The sequence below is a fragment of the Lissotriton vulgaris genome, chromosome 10 (genome assembly GCF_964263255.1).
Source record: "Lissotriton vulgaris chromosome 10, aLisVul1.2, whole genome shotgun sequence".
Lineage (NCBI taxonomy): Eukaryota > Metazoa > Chordata > Amphibia > Caudata > Salamandridae > Lissotriton > Lissotriton vulgaris.
This window is the reverse complement of record NC_141698.1, coordinates 98086086-98103546: the sequence shown is the minus strand read 5'-3', so window position 1 is coordinate 98103546 and position 17461 is coordinate 98086086. Positions and strand designations below refer to the sequence as shown.

The 17461-nt window shown below is 52.3% G+C and overlaps 1 protein-coding gene across 2 annotated transcripts in view; it reads left to right on the top strand.

Moving 5' to 3' along the window:
* The window catches only part of INTS1 (integrator complex subunit 1), a 536581-nt gene that overhangs the window by 382291 nt on the left and 136829 nt on the right, over positions 1–17461 (top strand). For both annotated transcript variants that reach the window (XM_086940596.1, XM_086940597.1), the window contains exons 37-38: positions 1362–1449; positions 13632–13858. In XM_086940596.1, coding sequence (XP_086796722.1) covers positions 1362–1449; positions 13632–13858 — 315 coding nt within the window. The remainder of the gene's footprint in view (positions 1–1361; positions 1450–13631; positions 13859–17461) is intronic.

Here is a 17461-nt window from a genome sequence, read left to right as displayed (position 1 = left end):
AAGAGTTAGATCTTGTACGAACCTGACTCTTTATATAGTGGACCAAAAACAGGTACACAGTGTAAAGAGTCCAGGCAAACCCCAAAGGCATTCGAGGCACAAATTACACCCCAAATGCTCGGTTTTGTGTGGGTTTATTAATATGAGGTGTTTGATACCAAGCAGTATAGGTTTCATAGAAGCTGTCCTGTAGCTGTGGAGCTCGTTTTGACCACTGCCCAATACATAACTTAAGATGGCTTCTATGTTTACTTGTACTGTCAGTAATTGTACTGGCTAGTGCATGGGCATACATGTCCCTGCCTTAGGGCTGTAAGGCCTGCTGTAGGAGTGACTTACAAATATTACCTTCAGTGTTGGGGGGCATGCCACACAGGGTTTGTGCCATGTTGTGTTTTCACTTTTTAGAGCACCTTGTCATGCAGCCTCTTTGTTGCTGGGTCCATTACAGTGGCACAAGATATGCTGCAGCTCTTAAAGACCCTCTTACAGAGGGGCTAAGTGCCTGGTCACTTGCGGATCAAGTGACCAGTTGTCTTGTTTTGGGGGAAGAACACAGGCACTGGGGACCTGATTAGCTGGAGCCCAGTGCACTTCAGTCAAAGTTGCAAGAAATACCAGGCAAAAAAGTGAGGAGACGTCTGCAACAAGAACCCAGTTTTGGTATCAGAAAGTTTTGTTCTTTGTAGATTCATGAACCTCTGCATCTTTTACTTGAACAGTGAAGCTAATTTCGAGTGAGCGGTGCTGCAGCGTTTATTAATATAAATGAGTTAGTTCTGTATTTCATATCTTCCTTCTGTCATGGTCTTTACTGTGGGAATGTTTCTAGGTGTTGAATGTGCTGGCAGAGTTTTCATTTAGGGTAACAGTTTGCATACTATGCTTAAAGATTTTCACCTCAGTATTGTCTACTTGCTGAATCCTCATGACCCTCAAACCTCCCCACTTATAAGAAAGTAGTGCCACCCTCATCATGCTGGCTTTATGATTTCAAGTAAATTAAATTAAAGAAATGATACAGACTCTTGTGACGCATTTATGGAGCTGCTTCTTCGTATTCATTTGGGTCACCCTTGGACGGGCTCCATGTGCTTCTAAATGGGTTGAATTGTTGATAATTGTCAGGATCTAGTGTGGTACACTAGGATATTTCTAGGTAAGAAATCAGTGATGACATACGAGTAGCCATCATGTTCTTCATAGGATTAGGTTTGTGAAAGGTTTCCAAATTGATCCTCAGATATTTGCTTCTTCTCTGCTGCAGGTAATGGCCTGGAAATAGATTTGTTTCTAAAAGTGTTCTGCAATAGTCTTGCTCCTCTGTTCTTTGTTTGTAATATCCATTTTTGGCTTCTCAGATTTGATCCATCCGCCTCTCTGGATTTCTTGTGGGCCTGTATCCACATTCCTCGCATCTGGCAAGGCAGGGATCAGCGAACACCTCAGGTAAGTGAATATATTTATTTCCAGATTAAAAAGAGGAGCAACTACAAACTGTAGGTAGTGCATGCTTACAGAATGTGCTACTGTAGATCACATGCTGTGCATACTCCTGCCATCTATTGTTGTGTGCGGATGTTGCTAGATGTTTCTTTTGAAGAAGAGAATTCAGTTTCAAGGTGACTCATGATACCGCCCCTGTAAACCGCACTATACCCATTGAATTTCTTAAACTTCCAAGGGAGCACCTGCTGTAGAACCTATGCAAGGTTACATTGCAGGAGGCCAACTGGATGCCAAACAGCTGTAGCCTAAGCTGCTGAAGTAGGATTTTGCAATGTGGAAAAGATATTACAACTTTCTTTTTTACTAGGACACAGACTTAGATTGTTTTATTTTCTCCCATCGTGCTTGAACAACTATTCCAGTATTCCGGTACTGTTGTTTTTACAGACCTGGAAACTTCAACATCAAGGCGCTTTTGTCTCCCCCTCTTTTTTTTACTGGCGCACGTAGGGATGCCTGGCTTTAAGTCCTGTGGGGCCTGCCGCCGTAATATATGTTGGTGGCGGACCCCAACCATGTTTGCCTCTACTGCCTGGAGACTGATCACGACTCCCGGGACTGCCGAGCCATGGCCTGAAGGCCTTGAGGGAGCGGCACTGGAAATTGCTGGAGGTCCGGCATTCGTCCCACCGCCGCTCTGGGTCTAGGGGCCGTTCCGAGCCATCGCCCCTCCGGCTCGAAGTCTTCGCCTTCGGATTCTGGTAAGCGATGCCATAAAAAGAAGTCGAAGAAGTGTGTTCGCTCTCCGACGTCCCCCTGTCGCTCCTCGGAGGCGGACAAGAGGGTCCTCGGGAACCTGGGAGTCCCACGGTCTACCCGCCCTACCTGGGTCCGTCGGTGACTCCCGAACAGGTGCAAGAGTTTCTTGCTGCCATGGATCGCCTTTTAAGGCCCCGGCCTCCCGCTGGCGCGCCTTCGGGCTCCACGGTCCTGTGTCCCGACCCTGTCGACTTGGCGGCTCCGCCAGCGGATCCAGACCCGGCGCCACAGGATCCTACGCCGTTGGCTCCGGCCCCGGTGCCACGAGGTGCTACGTTACCGGCTCCGGCCCTGGCGCTGTCCTTGGCTCCACCCTCTGCAGCGCATTGGGTGCCGTTCCTTCCGCCCTTGCCCCGGTTCCAGGACCATTTTGTTCCAGCCTGGGGTCCGCATTGGGAGGAGGCGCCGGTCCGGTCCCGGCCTGTGCCGTTTGTCCCTTCTCCGGTTCCGGCCCTGCCGCTACGACCGGCCCCTCAGGTGCCGGAGGCGAAGGAGGACTGGGAAGGATCCGAGGACCCCCTGACCCAGCAGTGTGACTCCGAGCAGGATTGGGGTACGACTTGGAGGACGCCGGCGACCTCGATGTCTCTTCTGACCTGGGGTTTGCCTCTCCTCCACCTACGATGGAGGAGGGCGCTTCCTACATGATGGTGCTCCATTGGACTGATGAAGCCCTCCATGTGGACCTCCTCACAGTGGCCCTCAAAACCAACCTTCTCATGGAGGTTCTCCAAACGGCGTCTACTTCGTCGGAGCCGTTGCTTCCCTTCAATGACGCGGCCAGCCATTGGGGCTCCGGGTAGGGACGCCACCGCCGGGCGACCCTACCTTTCTGACCACCCATCCCACACCTGAGAGTCTGGTCATCCAGGCCTCAACGTCGCAGATTGCCTTTCCCATGGCTCCGCTGGATAAGGACTCCAAGAAACTGGATCAGTTTGGTAAGCGGTTGTTCTCTTCGGCCAGCTTCGGGCTGCGGTCGGTGAACACCGCCTTCTTGTTGGGCTGCTACTCTCACGCAGTGTGGGATACCGTTGCTCAGGTGTTGCCTCAGTGTTCTGAGGAAGTCGAGGCTGTCCTTTCTAAAGTGATTGCTGAAAGGAAGATGCAGCTAAGTTTGCCATTCGGTGTGGTTTGGACACCGCAGACTCGTTGGGCAGGGCGATGTCTACAAGGGTGGCGTTGCGACGCCACGCCTGGTTACATTCAACTGGGTCCTCGCCCGATGTCCAGGGCTCGCTCATGGATATACCCTTCGACGGCACCTGCTTGTTTGGCGATAAGGCCGACCGCGCCTTGGAGCGTTTTAAGGACTCACGGGCCACAGCCAAGTGCTTGGGCCTTTCTGCTAAGAACCCGGCTACTCCTGGTTTTCGTTCCTTTCGTGGCCAAGGCAGATTTACCCAGGCACTTTCTTCCAACAATCCTGTGCAGACCCAGCGCGGCCGTGGCCGCGGCTTCCGCCAGGGCGGGTAGGGGAATCAGCACGCGGGTCAGTCCACCTCCACCTCCGCTACTCCTTCCTACAAAACTTCCTAGTCCGTGCTTTGTGGAGCACCCCATGTCGATGGGTGTCAGGATCCGCCACCACCTTCCCCACTGGCGCGATATCACGTCGGACGAATGGGTGCTGCAAATAATCCGCAAGGGTTATTCCCTCTCCTTTCAATCCTCCCCTCCGGCCATGCCACCTCAGTACCACCACGTCGGGGGACCATCTTGCTCTTCTTCGGCAGGAAGTCATGGCCCTCTTGGCCAAGGGGGCCATCGAGTGCGTTCCCGGGCAGGAAGTAGGGAGTGGTTGTTGTTCCCACTACTTTCTGGTCCCCAAGAAGGACAAGGGGGGGCCTGCGCCCCATCTTGGACCTCCGGGGCGTCAATCGCTTCCTCCGGAAGGAAAAATTCTAAATGCGGACTATGGTCCTGGCTGCCCTCGACCCTGGAGACTGGATGGTAGTGTTGGACTTGCAGCACTCCTATTTTCACATCCCAGTCCTGCCGGCCCACCAGCGTTACCTGGGGTTCACGGTAGGCCAGGAGCATTTTCAGTTTGCCGTGCTCCCCTTCGGCCTTAACAGCGCCCCTCGGGTGTTCACGAAAGTGATGGCGGTGGTCGCAGCTCACCTGCGCAGGTCAGGGGTGTCAGCCTTCCCCTACCTCGACGACTGGTTGTTGAAGGCGGGCTCGCCCCAAACAGTCGTCAGCCACCTTCAGACTACGGCCGACCTCCTGCATCTGCTGGGGTACTCCATCAACGTGCCAAAGTCGCACCTGAGTCCCTTTCAGAAGCTCCCCTTCATCGGAGCGGTACTGGATTCGACGCTGTTTCGGATTTATACTCCCGAACAGCGAGTCCAGGATATTCAGGCTATGATTCCGATCTTTCGGCCTCTATCCCGGGTTTCAGTCAGGTTGACCCTCCGGCTTCTGGGGCTGATGGCCTCCTGCATCCTGCTGGTGACACATGCCTGATGGCATATGCGAGCTCTGCAGTGGGACCTGAAGTTCCAGTGGGCGCAGCATCAGGGCAACCTGTCCGATCATGTCCAGAACTCTGAGGGCACTGCTCAACAATTGCAGTGGTGGCTCACGAATAGAGATTGGGTCAGTGGCAGATCCCTCTCCCTTCCCCAACCAGAGCACACAGTGGTGACAGATGCGTCCCTCCTGGGATGGGGAGGCCACTTGGGGGAGGCGGAGATTAGAGGCCTCTGGTCTCCGGCGGAGTCCCGGCTCCATATCAACCTTTTGGAGCTGCGGGCGATCCGACTTGCACTGAAGGCATTCCTTCCCTCTGTCCGTGGAAGTGTGGTGCAGGTGTTCACGGACAACACCACCGCAATGTGGTATTGCAACAAACAGGGCGGGGTGGGGTTCTAGACCCAAGTCGTCAGGAGGCTCCGCGCCTCTGGACATGGCTGGAACATCAAGGCATTACCTTGGTGATTCAACACCTGGCAGGTTCTCTGAACGCCAGGGCGAACAAACTCAGCCGCCGGTGAGTGATGAATCACGACTGGCGTCTGAACTCTGATGTTGCGCAAGGTCTCTTTCAGCAGTGGGGAGAGCCTTGGTTAGATCTATTCGCCACCGAAAAGAATGTGCAATGTCATCAGTTCTGTGTGTTGGAATTTTCAAGGTGGCATTCGCTCGGCGACGCTTTTCGTCGCAAGTGGAGTTGTGGCCTTTCCGCCTATACCACTTCTGCCCAGAGTGCTGAAGAAGATCAGGCCCGACCGGGCCCAAGTCATCCTTGTGGCTCCGGATTGGGCACGAAGATACTGGTATCCCGAGCTACTCAGCATGGCGGTCGATCCCCCGATCCGTCTGCCTCTCCAGGAGGATCTTCTGTCGCACGAGCAGGGAAGGGTCCTTCACCCGAACTTGTCCAGCCTCCACCTCCATGCGTGGAGATTGAGAGACGACAGTTGACAGCTTTTGACCTCCCTTCCGAAGTCTGTAACATTATCTTGGCAGCCAGGCATCCCTCCTCTAAAACGGGAAACGCCTGCAGGTGGAACAAATTTGTGGCATGGTGCACAGCAAAGGCTGTGGATCCCCTTTCTGCCCCTATTTCCGAGGTCCTTCTGTTCCTTCTCTCGCTGACCCAGCTGGGCTCTGCTCTGGGCACTATCAAAGGTTATCTTTCGGCCATCTCCGCCTTTCCACGGCTTCCAGATCAGCCTTCTCTTTTTAAGTCCCGGTTGTTTCCACCCGTGCCTTTCATAATGCCTCAGTGGACTTGAATCTTGTCTTGACTTTTCTGATCTGTGCTCCCTTTGAGCCCCTTCATAACTGTCCCTTACATCTTCTCACTCTTAAGAAGGCTTTCCTGGTAGCTATCACCCCTTCCAGAAGGGTGAGTGAGCTCCAGACTCTCTCTTCTAAACCTCCTTTCCTCTCTATTCATCCAGACAAGGTGGTTCTGAGGACCCTTCCTTCTTTCTTGCCAAAGGTTGTCACGACCTTCCACATCGGGCAGACCATCACTTTGGCCACCTTCTTTTCGACTCTGCATCCTTCTAGAGAAGAGGAGAGGCTCCACCGTCTGGACCCATAACGGGCGCTCCTTTTCTATCTGCAGCGTACACAACAGTTCCGGGTGGATGACCAGTTCTTTGTTGGATACGTGGGCGCCAAAAAAGGTCGGGCCGTGCACAAACGGACTATCTCTCGGTGGGTTGTTCTCTGCATCAAGGCCTGTTACTCGTTGGCTAAGAAGGAGCCTCCTGTGGGACTGTGCGCCCATTCCACCAGGGCAACGGCAACCACTACTGCCTTGGGACGTGGCGTTCCCTTGAAGGACATTTGTCAGGCAGCTACGTGGGCCTCGCTGCACACGTTTACCAAGCACTACTGCCTTGACAGTCAGGTTCGGAGAGACAGCTTTTTTGGCCGTTCTGTGCTCCTTGACTTTTCTGGTGTAATCTTGTTCGCAAACCCACCACTGGGGTTGGTATTGCTGGGGTATCTATTCTAAGGTAAGAAATCTATCACTAACGTGTCTCTTTCAGATCCACAAGGTACTACTTGTGTAACGATATATCTTAAGAGACATTAGTTAGTGATAGATTCCTTACCGCCCCACCCATCCTCCCCGTTCTGCGAAATGATTACTAGGATTAAGGTCATCCCTTTCAGGGCCCTAGTTTTATGCACCAATGGTCAGCATCTTGCATGGCTCTGCGTTCCTGGTGCGGAAAGTCGCGTACAGAATTGACGTCAGCGCGCATCGTTGGCACCTAAGTAGTCTCCGTGACGTTATCTCGGCGCTTACGACGCCAGTGACGGACGCAGAGCCGCAGGACTCCACCTACTGACGCGCAGGGGTACTGCTAAGCAAAACTTTCCGGTTCCAGTCTGACGCCTGGGAAATTTCTAAGGTATGGAATCTATCACTAACTAATGTCTCTCACAGATATATCGTTACACAAGTAGTAACGTGTGCTTCAGAAGAATTTCAGGCTTACCCTATACTGAAGAAAAGGGAACCCCCCACTACCAATAACCTCCCTGATGTGAGCTCACAGTGAGAGGTTTATCTGAAAGAAACAGGTTAGTATTAGATTCCTTACCTTAGTGTATCCCCAGGCGTCAGACTGGATCCGGAAACTTTTGCGTAGCAGTACCCTTGTGCATTGGTAGGCGTCGTCTGTGGCTCCGCGTCCGTCGTCGTTGGCGCCGGGATGACGTCGCCGGAGTACTTAGACGCCGCCCTCGCGCGCTGAGGTCAGTTTCTATTTTTTCCGCGCCAGCAAGCGCCGATCCGGAAAAAGTGGTACCCTTAGTCAATTTTTGACTAAACTTTTTAGATCATTTCTGATCTTCATTCGAAGTTGAATGACTCCGACGGTGCCGGTAGGGATGCCCGGGTCCAAGCCCTGCGTCGTCTGCAACCGACGGATGTCGGTTACCGACCCCCATCGCCTGTGTCTTCATTGCCTGGGGCCCGACCACGATGACAAGTCGTGCCCCGACTGCCGGGTCTTGACGTCAAAGGCTAGGCGGGAGCGGTCCCGCAAGCGCCTCGAGCTCCGGCAGTCGGCGCCGCGCCGTTCGAGGTCCCGGTCCGAAAGGAGGTCGTGGGACCGGTCGCGGCCCAGAGTCATCACGGCTCGGAGAGTCGACACCACTCCTCGAGCTCCAAGTCCTCAGGTAAGAGGCACAAGAAGTCGAAGAGGCGACATCGCTCTTCCGACTACCCCCGACACTCGAGCGACGCGGCCGGGGGTTAGCGCGAAACCGCCCACGAGGCTCTGCCGGATCCGCAGGCGTCGCGGCCTGCTCCATACCCGCCGGTCCCTGGGCAGAACGCGACGCCGGAGGAGATCGACGCCCTCCCTACGGCCATGAGGTCGCTCACTCCTCCATCGGGTTCCGCAGCGCCTTCGGGCCAAGCGTCCCCAACTGGGAGCCCAAGCGGGCCGGGTGCTTCGGCCCGGCGCTGTCGGCGACTTCGGTCCGGACGCCGCAGGGCTCCGCTGCATCCGGTTCCGGATCCGGGTCTTCGCCGGTCGACCTTATGACCTCGCCGGCCCTTAGGGTGTCGCCCCTGGCGCCGTCCACGAAGGACGTCGTCCCCGGTCCCCCCCTCGACCCGGTTCCGACGCCGGAGCGTTGCCGCTCGACGCTGCATTTGACGTCGAGAGAATACTTTTTCTTCTATGATCCGGCCCCATCATTTTACCCTGACTACCAGGAGATGGGTGGCGAGGCGGATTGGGAGGGGTCTGAGGACCCTCTGGCACGTGAGTGGCAGTCTTATCAGGACTGGGCAGGTGAGCTAGGGTATGCCAGTCGGTTGGACACTTCGCCAGACACTGGTTTTGTCTCCCCTCCTACCGTGGCTTCGGAGGAGGGGGCTGCCTATAGTGTGGTGTTGACGCGGGCGGCCAAGGCCTTATCCTTTGAACTCCCCTTCGCGTCCGTGAGGACTAACCTCCTCACTGAGGCCCTTAAACCGCAAGCAAGCTCTTCGGAGCCTATGTTGCTGTTTAATGAGGCCTTGTCTGACGTTCTTCTGGGCACCTGGTCCAGGCCTGCTACAGGTCCACCTGTAGATAGGAACATGGCCAGACGCCACAGCCCGGCTCCAGGCGACCCTTGCTTCCTGTCCACTCACCCCACTCCCGAGAGCCTGGTCATACAGGCCTCTAACTCCCAGACTACATTCCCGACGGCTCCCCCCGATCGGGAATCCAAGAGGTACGAACAGTATGGTAAGAAGATGTTCTCCTCACTGAGTTTGGGTTTGCGGTCAGTTAACACCGCGTGCCTCTTGGGCCGCTATACCCACTCTCTGTGGGACACGGTCACGGACGTGCTGCCACAATGTCCGGAGGAAGCCCGGACTAAACTCGCCCAAGCCCTTGCGGAGGGTCGAGATGCGGCACGGTATTCCATCCGATGTGGGCTGGATACAACGGACTCGCTGGGCAGAGCGATGGCAACAACGGTGGCGATTCGTCACCACGCCTGGCTGAGTTCCGCCAACCTTTCGGCTGATGTCCAAAAACACCCTTATGGACATGCCGTTTGATGGCCGTCGCCTTTTTGGCGACAAGGCAGACCGTGCGCTTGAGCGCTTTAAGGACTCCAGGGCTACGGCCAAGTCCTTGGGCCTGTCGGCCCGCGCCAGCAAACTGCTGCCTTTTGCTCATTTCGTGGCCAAGGAAGGGGCACCCCCACACGTCCTGCCAGCCACGGGCTGCAGACTAACATCCAGCGCGGTGGTGGACGTGGTAACCGCTGTGGCGGTGCCCAGGGACAACGGCGAGGCCAGTCCACATCCACCCCCGCAGCATCCGCCTCAAAGCCCTCCTAGTCCGAGCTTTCAGGCCCACGTGACACCAGTGGGGGGCAGGGTTCGCCATCACCTCCTCCACTGGCGCGACATCACTTCGTACAAGTGGGTGCTGCAAATCGTCCGAAGAGGCTACTCCCTCCCTTTCGAGGCGACCCCTCCAGCCATGCCACCGCAGTACCACCGCGTGTCGGGGGATCACTTGAATCTTCTGTTAGAGGAAGTTACGGCCCTCTTGGGAAAGGGGGCCATCAAGGGCGTTCCTGGGCCAGAAGTAGGTTGTGATTGTTACTCCCACTACTTTCTGGTTCCCAAGAAGGGCAAAGGGGGGCCTACGCCCTATCTTGGACCTGCGGAACGTCAACGGCTTCCTCCGGAAGGAGAAGTTTAAGATGCACACTGGCTCAGGTCTTAGCTGCCCTGGACCCGGAAGACTGGATGGTAGCGTTGGACTTGCAGGACGCTTATTTCCACATCCCCGTCCTGCCGGCCCACCGGCGCTACCTGCGGTTCATGGTAGGCAACGAGCACTTTCAGTTTACCGTGCTCCCCTTCGGCCTTACCAGCGCCCAACGGGTGTTCATGAAGGTGGTTGCAGCTCATCTGCGCAGATTAGGGGTTTCAGTCTTCCCCTACCTCGACGACTGGTTGTTGTAGGCGGGCTCGCCCCAGACAGTCGTCAGCCACCTCCAGACTACGTCCGACCTCCTGCACCTGCTCGGGTTCTCCATCCGTGTGCCGAAGTCACACCTGTGTCCCTCTCAGAAGCTCCTCTTCATCAGAGCGGTTCTAGACTCGACGCAGTTTTGGGTTTATCCTCCCGAACAACGGGTTCGGGATATTCAGGCTCTGATTCCGATCTTTCAGCCGTTATCCCGAGTCTCGGTCAGGTTGACGCTGCGGCTTCTGGGGCTGATGGCCTCCTGCATCCTTCTGGTGCATCACGCCAGGTGGCGGATGCGGGCTCTGCAGTGGGACCTGAAGTTTCAGTGGGCCCAGCATCAGGGCAACTTGTCCGACCATGTCTTGATCTCGGAGGGCACTGCAAGACAGCTGCCGTGGTGGCTCACGGACCGCGATTGGGTCAGCGGCAGATCCCTCTCCCAACCGGAGCACGTAGTTGTGACGGACGCGTCCCTCCAGGGCTGGGGTGGCCACATGGGAGAGGCGGAGATCAGAGGCCTCTGGTCTCCGGCGGAGTCCCGGCTCCACATCAACCTTCTGGAGCTGCGGGCGATCCGGCTTGCACTGAAGGCATTCTTCCCCTCTGTCTGGGGGAGTGTAGTGCAGGCGTTCACGGACCACACCACCGCCATGTGGTACTGCAACAAACCGGGCGGGGTGGGGTCGTGGACTCTATGCCAGGAGGCTCTGCGCCTCTGGCAATGGCTGGAACATCAGGGCGTGACCCTGGTGGTTCAACACCTGTCAGGTTCCCTGAACGCGCCAGGGCGGACAAACTCAGCCGTCGGTGCATGATGGATCACGAATGGCGTCTGAACTCGCACGTGGCGCAAGGCCTCTTTCAGCAGTGGGAAGAGCCTTGGTTAGATCTATTCGCCACAGAAGAGAACGCGCAATGTCATCAGTTCTGCGCGTTGGAATTTCCAAGGCGGCACTCGCTCGAAGACGCTTTTCGTCACGAGTGGAGTTGCGGTCTCTTGTACGCCTTTCCGCCTATACCACTTCTGCCCAGAGTGCTGAAGAAGATCAGGCGCGACCGGGCCCAAGTCATCCTTGCGGCTCCGGACTGGGCACGAAGATACTGGTATCCCGAGCTACTCAGCATGTCTGTCGATCCCCCGATTTTTCTGCCCCTTCAGGATGACCTTCTGTCGCAGCAGCAGCGGACGGTCCTCCACCCGAACCTGTCCAGTCTCCACTTACATGCGTGGAGATTGAGCGGCGGCAGTTGAGGCCATTTGACTTGCCTCCTGAAGTCTGTAATGTGATTCTGGCAGCCAGGCATCCCTCCACAAAATCGGTATACGCCTGCAGGTGGAACAAATTTGTGGCATGGTGCACAGCAAAGGCTGTGGATCCCCTTTCTGCCCCTCTTTCAGAGGTTCTTCTTTTTCTTCTTTCTCTTGCCCAGCAGGGCTCTGCTCTGGGCACTCTGAAGGGCTACCTCTCTTGCCATTTCCGCCTTCTTAAGGCTCCCTGATCAGCCTTCTTTGTTCAAGTCCCTTGTTGTAAATAGGTTTTTGAAGGGCATCACTCATATGTTTCCTCCTGTTCCTTTCGTGATGCCTCAGTGGGACTTGAACCTTGTTCTGACGTATCTGATGTGCGCTCCCTTCGAGCCACTTCATAACTGTCCTCTTCATCTCCTTACTCTTAAGACTGCATTCCTGGTTGCCATCACCTCTGCCAGGAGGGTGAGTGAGCTCCAGACTCTTTCTTCTAAACCTCTTTTCCTTTCTGTCCATCCAGACAAAGTTGTGTTGCGGACGCGACCCTCTTTCCTGCCCAAGGTAGTCACAGCCTTCCACATCGGGCAGTCCATCACCTTGCCCACCTTCTTTCCGCTTCCGCATCCCTCGAAAGAGGAAGAGAGGCTCAACCATCTGGACCCAAAATGTGCTCTCTCATTCTATCTGGATCGCACTTGCCAGTTCCGCGTGGATGACCAATTCTTTGTTGGTTACGTGGGCGCTAAGAAGGTACGGGCGGTGCACAAACGGACCATTTCTCGATGGGTCGTCTTGTGCATCAAGGCTTGTTACTCTCTGGCTAGAAAGGAGCCTCCTGTGGGGCTATGTGCCCATTCCACTCGGGCCACGGCGGCTACTACTGCCCTGGGTCGGGGAGTCCCCTTGCAGGACATCTGTCAGGCAGCTACGTGGGCCTCGCTGCACACGTTTGCAAGACACTACTGCCTGGACAGCCAAGTCTGGAGAGATGGCTTTTTCGGCCATTCCGTTCTCCAGGATTTTCTGGTGTGATCATTGGTTCGCAGACCAACCACCGGGGTTGGTATTGCTGGGGTATCTATTCTAAGGTAAGGAATCTAATACTAACCTGTTTCTTTCAGATGCACAAGTTACTTACCTTCGGTAACGATATATCTGTAAGAAGCAGTAGTTAATATTAGATTCCTTACCGCCCCACCCATCCTCCCCGTTCTGCGAACCGATATCTAGGGTTAAGGTCATCCCCTTTCAGGGCCCTAGTTTCATGGCACCAGTGTTCGTTTTTATCATGGCTCTGCATTTCTGGCGCGGAAAAGCTGTGTATAAGAACTGAAGTCAGCTCGCGAGGGCGGCGTCTAAGTACTCCGGCGACGTCATCCCGGCGCCAATGACGACGGACACGGACGCGCCAGGGTACTGGTACGCAAAAGTTTCCCGATCCAGTCTGACGCCTGGGGATATTCTAAGGTAAGGAATCTAATACTAACTACTGTTTCTTACAGATCTATCGTTACCGAAGGTAAGTAACTTGTGGTTTAGTCTGTTTTGCTTCATACGTTTTTCTCTAGATTCATTTTTCTCTACCATAACACAAACAATTTACTGCTTTACATCAGTACATCACTTACTCCTACCCTTAGGGGAGAAAGACAGTCAGAGGTGGAGTTTGTGTTCTGGAGTGTGGTGGGTTTTGGGGACGGTATCAAGTCACCTCAAAACCAAAACCACCTCCTTTTTTTTAGAAAAGTAACATACACACAAGAGGGCAGTATTATGCAGAAAGTGAATTTTCAGCACTATAAGCTGCAATCTGATTGTTACAGATAAGTAAAGTTTTTGTTACTGAGAATTTGAAAGGAAAGGATACGACCATGAGTGCAGAGTCTAGATGGCAGCCTTTCTGCCATCCCTTTGGAATATTCACTCTGAATCTAATCATCAAAACTCTTCCACCACCAAAATCTCATGTAATATAATCTGTTTTTGGCACTTTGTGGCATTCCCACCCTCATTTACTTGCCCCACAAACTGCTAGAGATGGAGGTAAATTAACATAGCTCAACTAAAAGTGTGGAGTACTTTTTGCAAAAGTGACATAAGGTATCTCATTACATTTTATCATAAGAAGTGTGACTGTCATTTTACAGAAACGGCGTGATGAATTTGTGCTACAACTAAAAGCACCTGAATTGGTTTGCCTGGTGGAATTGATCTTGACCGAGTCTGAAACCAGAAGTCAAAGCTCAGAGGAGGATGCAAGTTCTCTTATCCAGTCAAGGCTCCCCTTACTGCTCAACTGTTGCCATGGAGAAATTGAAAATATCAAGAAAGTTATGGAGTACCTCATTGGTTGCATTCGAAAGTGGGGAAACAGGTGAGGAAAGACATTGCTTCAACAGTTTAACTGAAATCTGTTCTCAGTAAGTATTTCAAAGGTAAACTATATTTTTCAGTATCAGATCTTTTTGATAATTGTACAGTTGCCTCCTTGCAACATCCGGTCTCACAGACCTCCCACAATGTGGGTTTGCCATCTCCTTACTTCATGGAATAGGTTAACAATGGCCACAGTGTCTGTGCTGCCAGTACCTTGGCAGCCTTACATCTGGAGTCTTTACATTGCGGTTATCACATCAGGAGTCATTACATCAGATTTCTCGCTTTTACATCATCAACATTTTACTCTGCAGGTAAGGAAATACATTATTGTTTAAATGTATCTGTACACTTCTACATATATGTGTACACATATGTATATAATCAGAGAGTATTGATTTAAATGAAATTGATGAAAATAATTTATATTAAACATTAATGAATATTGAATAATTTAATGGTAAAAAGAAGTTCATTTAAAAATAATTTGGAAGGTGATTATAACATTAAGATGTTAACGAGTAAAAACAAACCTGAAATTATTGTTATAAATTTAATGCAACATTATTTTATTAATTAATTTCTGATAGACACTTCTAGCTGCTGATTTCTCACCTTTTGAAATGTTCCTAAGGCATCAGACTGGATTCAGAAAAAAGGCCGCAGTACCTCGGCGTGCTGTTAGGTGTCGCCTTATGGCTCCACACTAATGCCGCTCTTCTTCAGAAATGACATGCATTGCCACCCCTGCGCGCTGACATCAGTTCCTTTCTATCCTCCCCACTAGACTTGGATCCGGTGTGTCCTTTGTGCATCTCAACCTTTTTTCAGTGTGCAAGGGATGTCACGCTCAAAAACGTCAGATTTCAAACCCTGTAGGAACTGTCATAAACTAATATCTGATACATTCCCACCAGGTATGCCAGTGTTGCATCACTAAGCCAATGCCTGTTGCAACTGGGTGTCGATTAACCAAAAGGCCATCAGGGGACTTCGAGGCAAAGCTCTACATCGCCAAGCACAAAAGGACTCCTCATCGACACCGCTCCAAGTGTTCAAAGTCTGATCCTGCTCCTGGAGTCGATGAAGCCGTTTGAGAGGCCGGTCTTTGTTGTGGTCTACATCATTATTTAAGTCGAAAAAGAAGCATAAGAAACCGAAGCGGTATTCCGCTCCCTCGTGCCACTCACATTTGGCAGAGCTGGCCCGAGGGTGGTGCTCACCTCACGACCTCTCACGATGTCAGATGACTTTGGAGCTGATCCTGCAACTAATTCTGGCCTAAACCGAGTTTCTGGGACCAACAGCAACAGAAGATCAAAGCCATGCTCTGGTTCATCAGATCCTTGCCTTTGGAGCCCAAGGAGCCAAGAGACCTTCCATCTGGAGTTCCACTGGTGGGTTTGCACTCTGCATAATTTGATTCTCCCAGCCCATCTTACTTCCGGCTCCAGACCTGACCCCGCAACCAGCACCATGACCTGCCCAGCCCCTGGGCACTTTGAAGCCAATGCCGACTCCATCAATGCCAGAGGAGGAGGTTCAATTGTTCTCTCTGATGCCGAGTCGATGCCAGTTCAACCTCAACCCGAAGTCCTGCCCAAGGCACCATTTTATGGGTGATAAGTTCACTCAACCCAACCAGGATTATAATTGGTACAAGGACTTACAGGAGGCTAATGTTCTTGATATCTCCCTGGGAATGGGTCTCCTCTTACCACCTGGACCACCCACAGAGGAATCTGCTTCCTGAGCCATGAGGGCGGCCAAAGTTCATGACTTCCAGCTCCCCACTTTGGAGGTTAAGTTCTCCAACTGAAGCGAACCTCTTCTGAGCCCCTTCTTTCATTTAACAGGAACCAATGGATACCTTATTGGAGTCTTTTACCAATCCTTGTTCCTACCCCAAAGTCAATTGACAGATTGCCAGCCAACAACAACCGCTTCATTCCGACCATGCTTTTCTAAGCGGTTGTAAACGTTTGGCAGACTTATATTTTCTTCCACCAGTCGGAGTGCGGAGTGCCTCAGGGATCGTCTCTGTCTCCACTTTTATTTAATCTGTGTCTGCGCCCCTTACTTTACTCTTTGAAAAATTATAAGGTCACTATTTTTAATTACGCAGACGATCTGCAACTGGTATTTCCTCTGAACTCCCCTGATGCCGTGTCGGAATTTCAACAGGTCATGTGCCACATCCAGAGATGGATGAATCTAAACCACTTGAAACTTAACCCAGGCAAGACAGAGTTGGTCTTGCCTGGGAAAAGTGAAATTAGCTGGGGGCCTCACTTCTGGCCTCCTGACCTGGGTGCCCCTCCGACTAAATCCAACACTGTCAAGAGTCTAGGGGTTACTCTTAGCAACGATTTAGCTCTTAAAGCCCAGATTGGAACGGTTGTATCTTCTAGTTTTTTCCAACTGCGGAAGATTAAGAAAATTTCTCATTTGTTGACCCACTCTGCCCTCATTCAAGCAGTCATTGCCCTAGTCTTGTCCCGCCTAGATTATTCTAACAGTCTGTATCTAGGACTCCCAGTTGGGCAACTGAAAAGATTACAGTATGTCCAAAATCAGGCAGCTAGGCTTATCTATAATCTACCCAAATGGCAATCTATCAGGACAGGACTAGCTAACCTTCACTGGTTACCAATAGGTCAGATAGCTATATTTAAAACCGATTGCATTATATTCAAGGCTTTACAAGGGAAAGGCCCCAAATTTATGATCAACCTGGTGTGTAAATATACCCCTTCACGCAATCTTAGATCTGCTCACAAAGATCTGTTAACTATCCCCTTAGTTAGGAGGAAGCGTCAAGGTGGTAGCTCTTTTCAGTTCTTGGCCGCCTCTTTGTGGAACTCTCTGCCTGCCTCCTTGAGACAAAGCGATAGTCTCCTTAATTTTAGACACGCCTTTAAGACCTGGCTTTTCAGACATGCATATCCTTAGATTAGTTTTCTGACTTTCATGTTGTTGTGCTGTTGTGTTGCTGTTCCCAAAAGTTTCAATAGCGCCATGAAGCCCATGGGCGTACGTGCGCTGTATACATTTAACATAACATAACATAACACCAGTCTGGCCGTCTGATCGGTTAACTCCAGCTGTTTGTTTGCCCATTACTCCCACACTCTTTGGGATTCAGTGGCACACATACCCCATGGTGTGCCCGAAGACCTTTCACATGTTCTGGCTCAGGCGATTCAAGACGACCAGGATGTGGTCAAGTTCATGATTCATTGTGGCTTGGACAACAGTGATTCCAACAGGTGGGCCATAGGCACCAATAGGTGGGTCATAGGCACCGATGTTGCCATTCGCCTCCATGTGCGACTGCAATTCACTGGGCTCTCAGGCAATGTACTGGCCTCCCTGAAGTGTAGTGTAGTTCCTAGTTTCCCACTAGGCCCTGCGCATTGGAATAACATAAACAGTAGTATCGACGTGGAACTGCTTATATTCCAGGTCTCCACTGACTATGCTAAACTTAATTAGGTTGTGTTACCAACTAGCTCAGAGGTCACTGGAAACTTTGTTCTCTGCATAGGAAGTGATCAGCTTCCTTGGCACAGACAAGAAGGGATTCAGTTTTCCAACAACC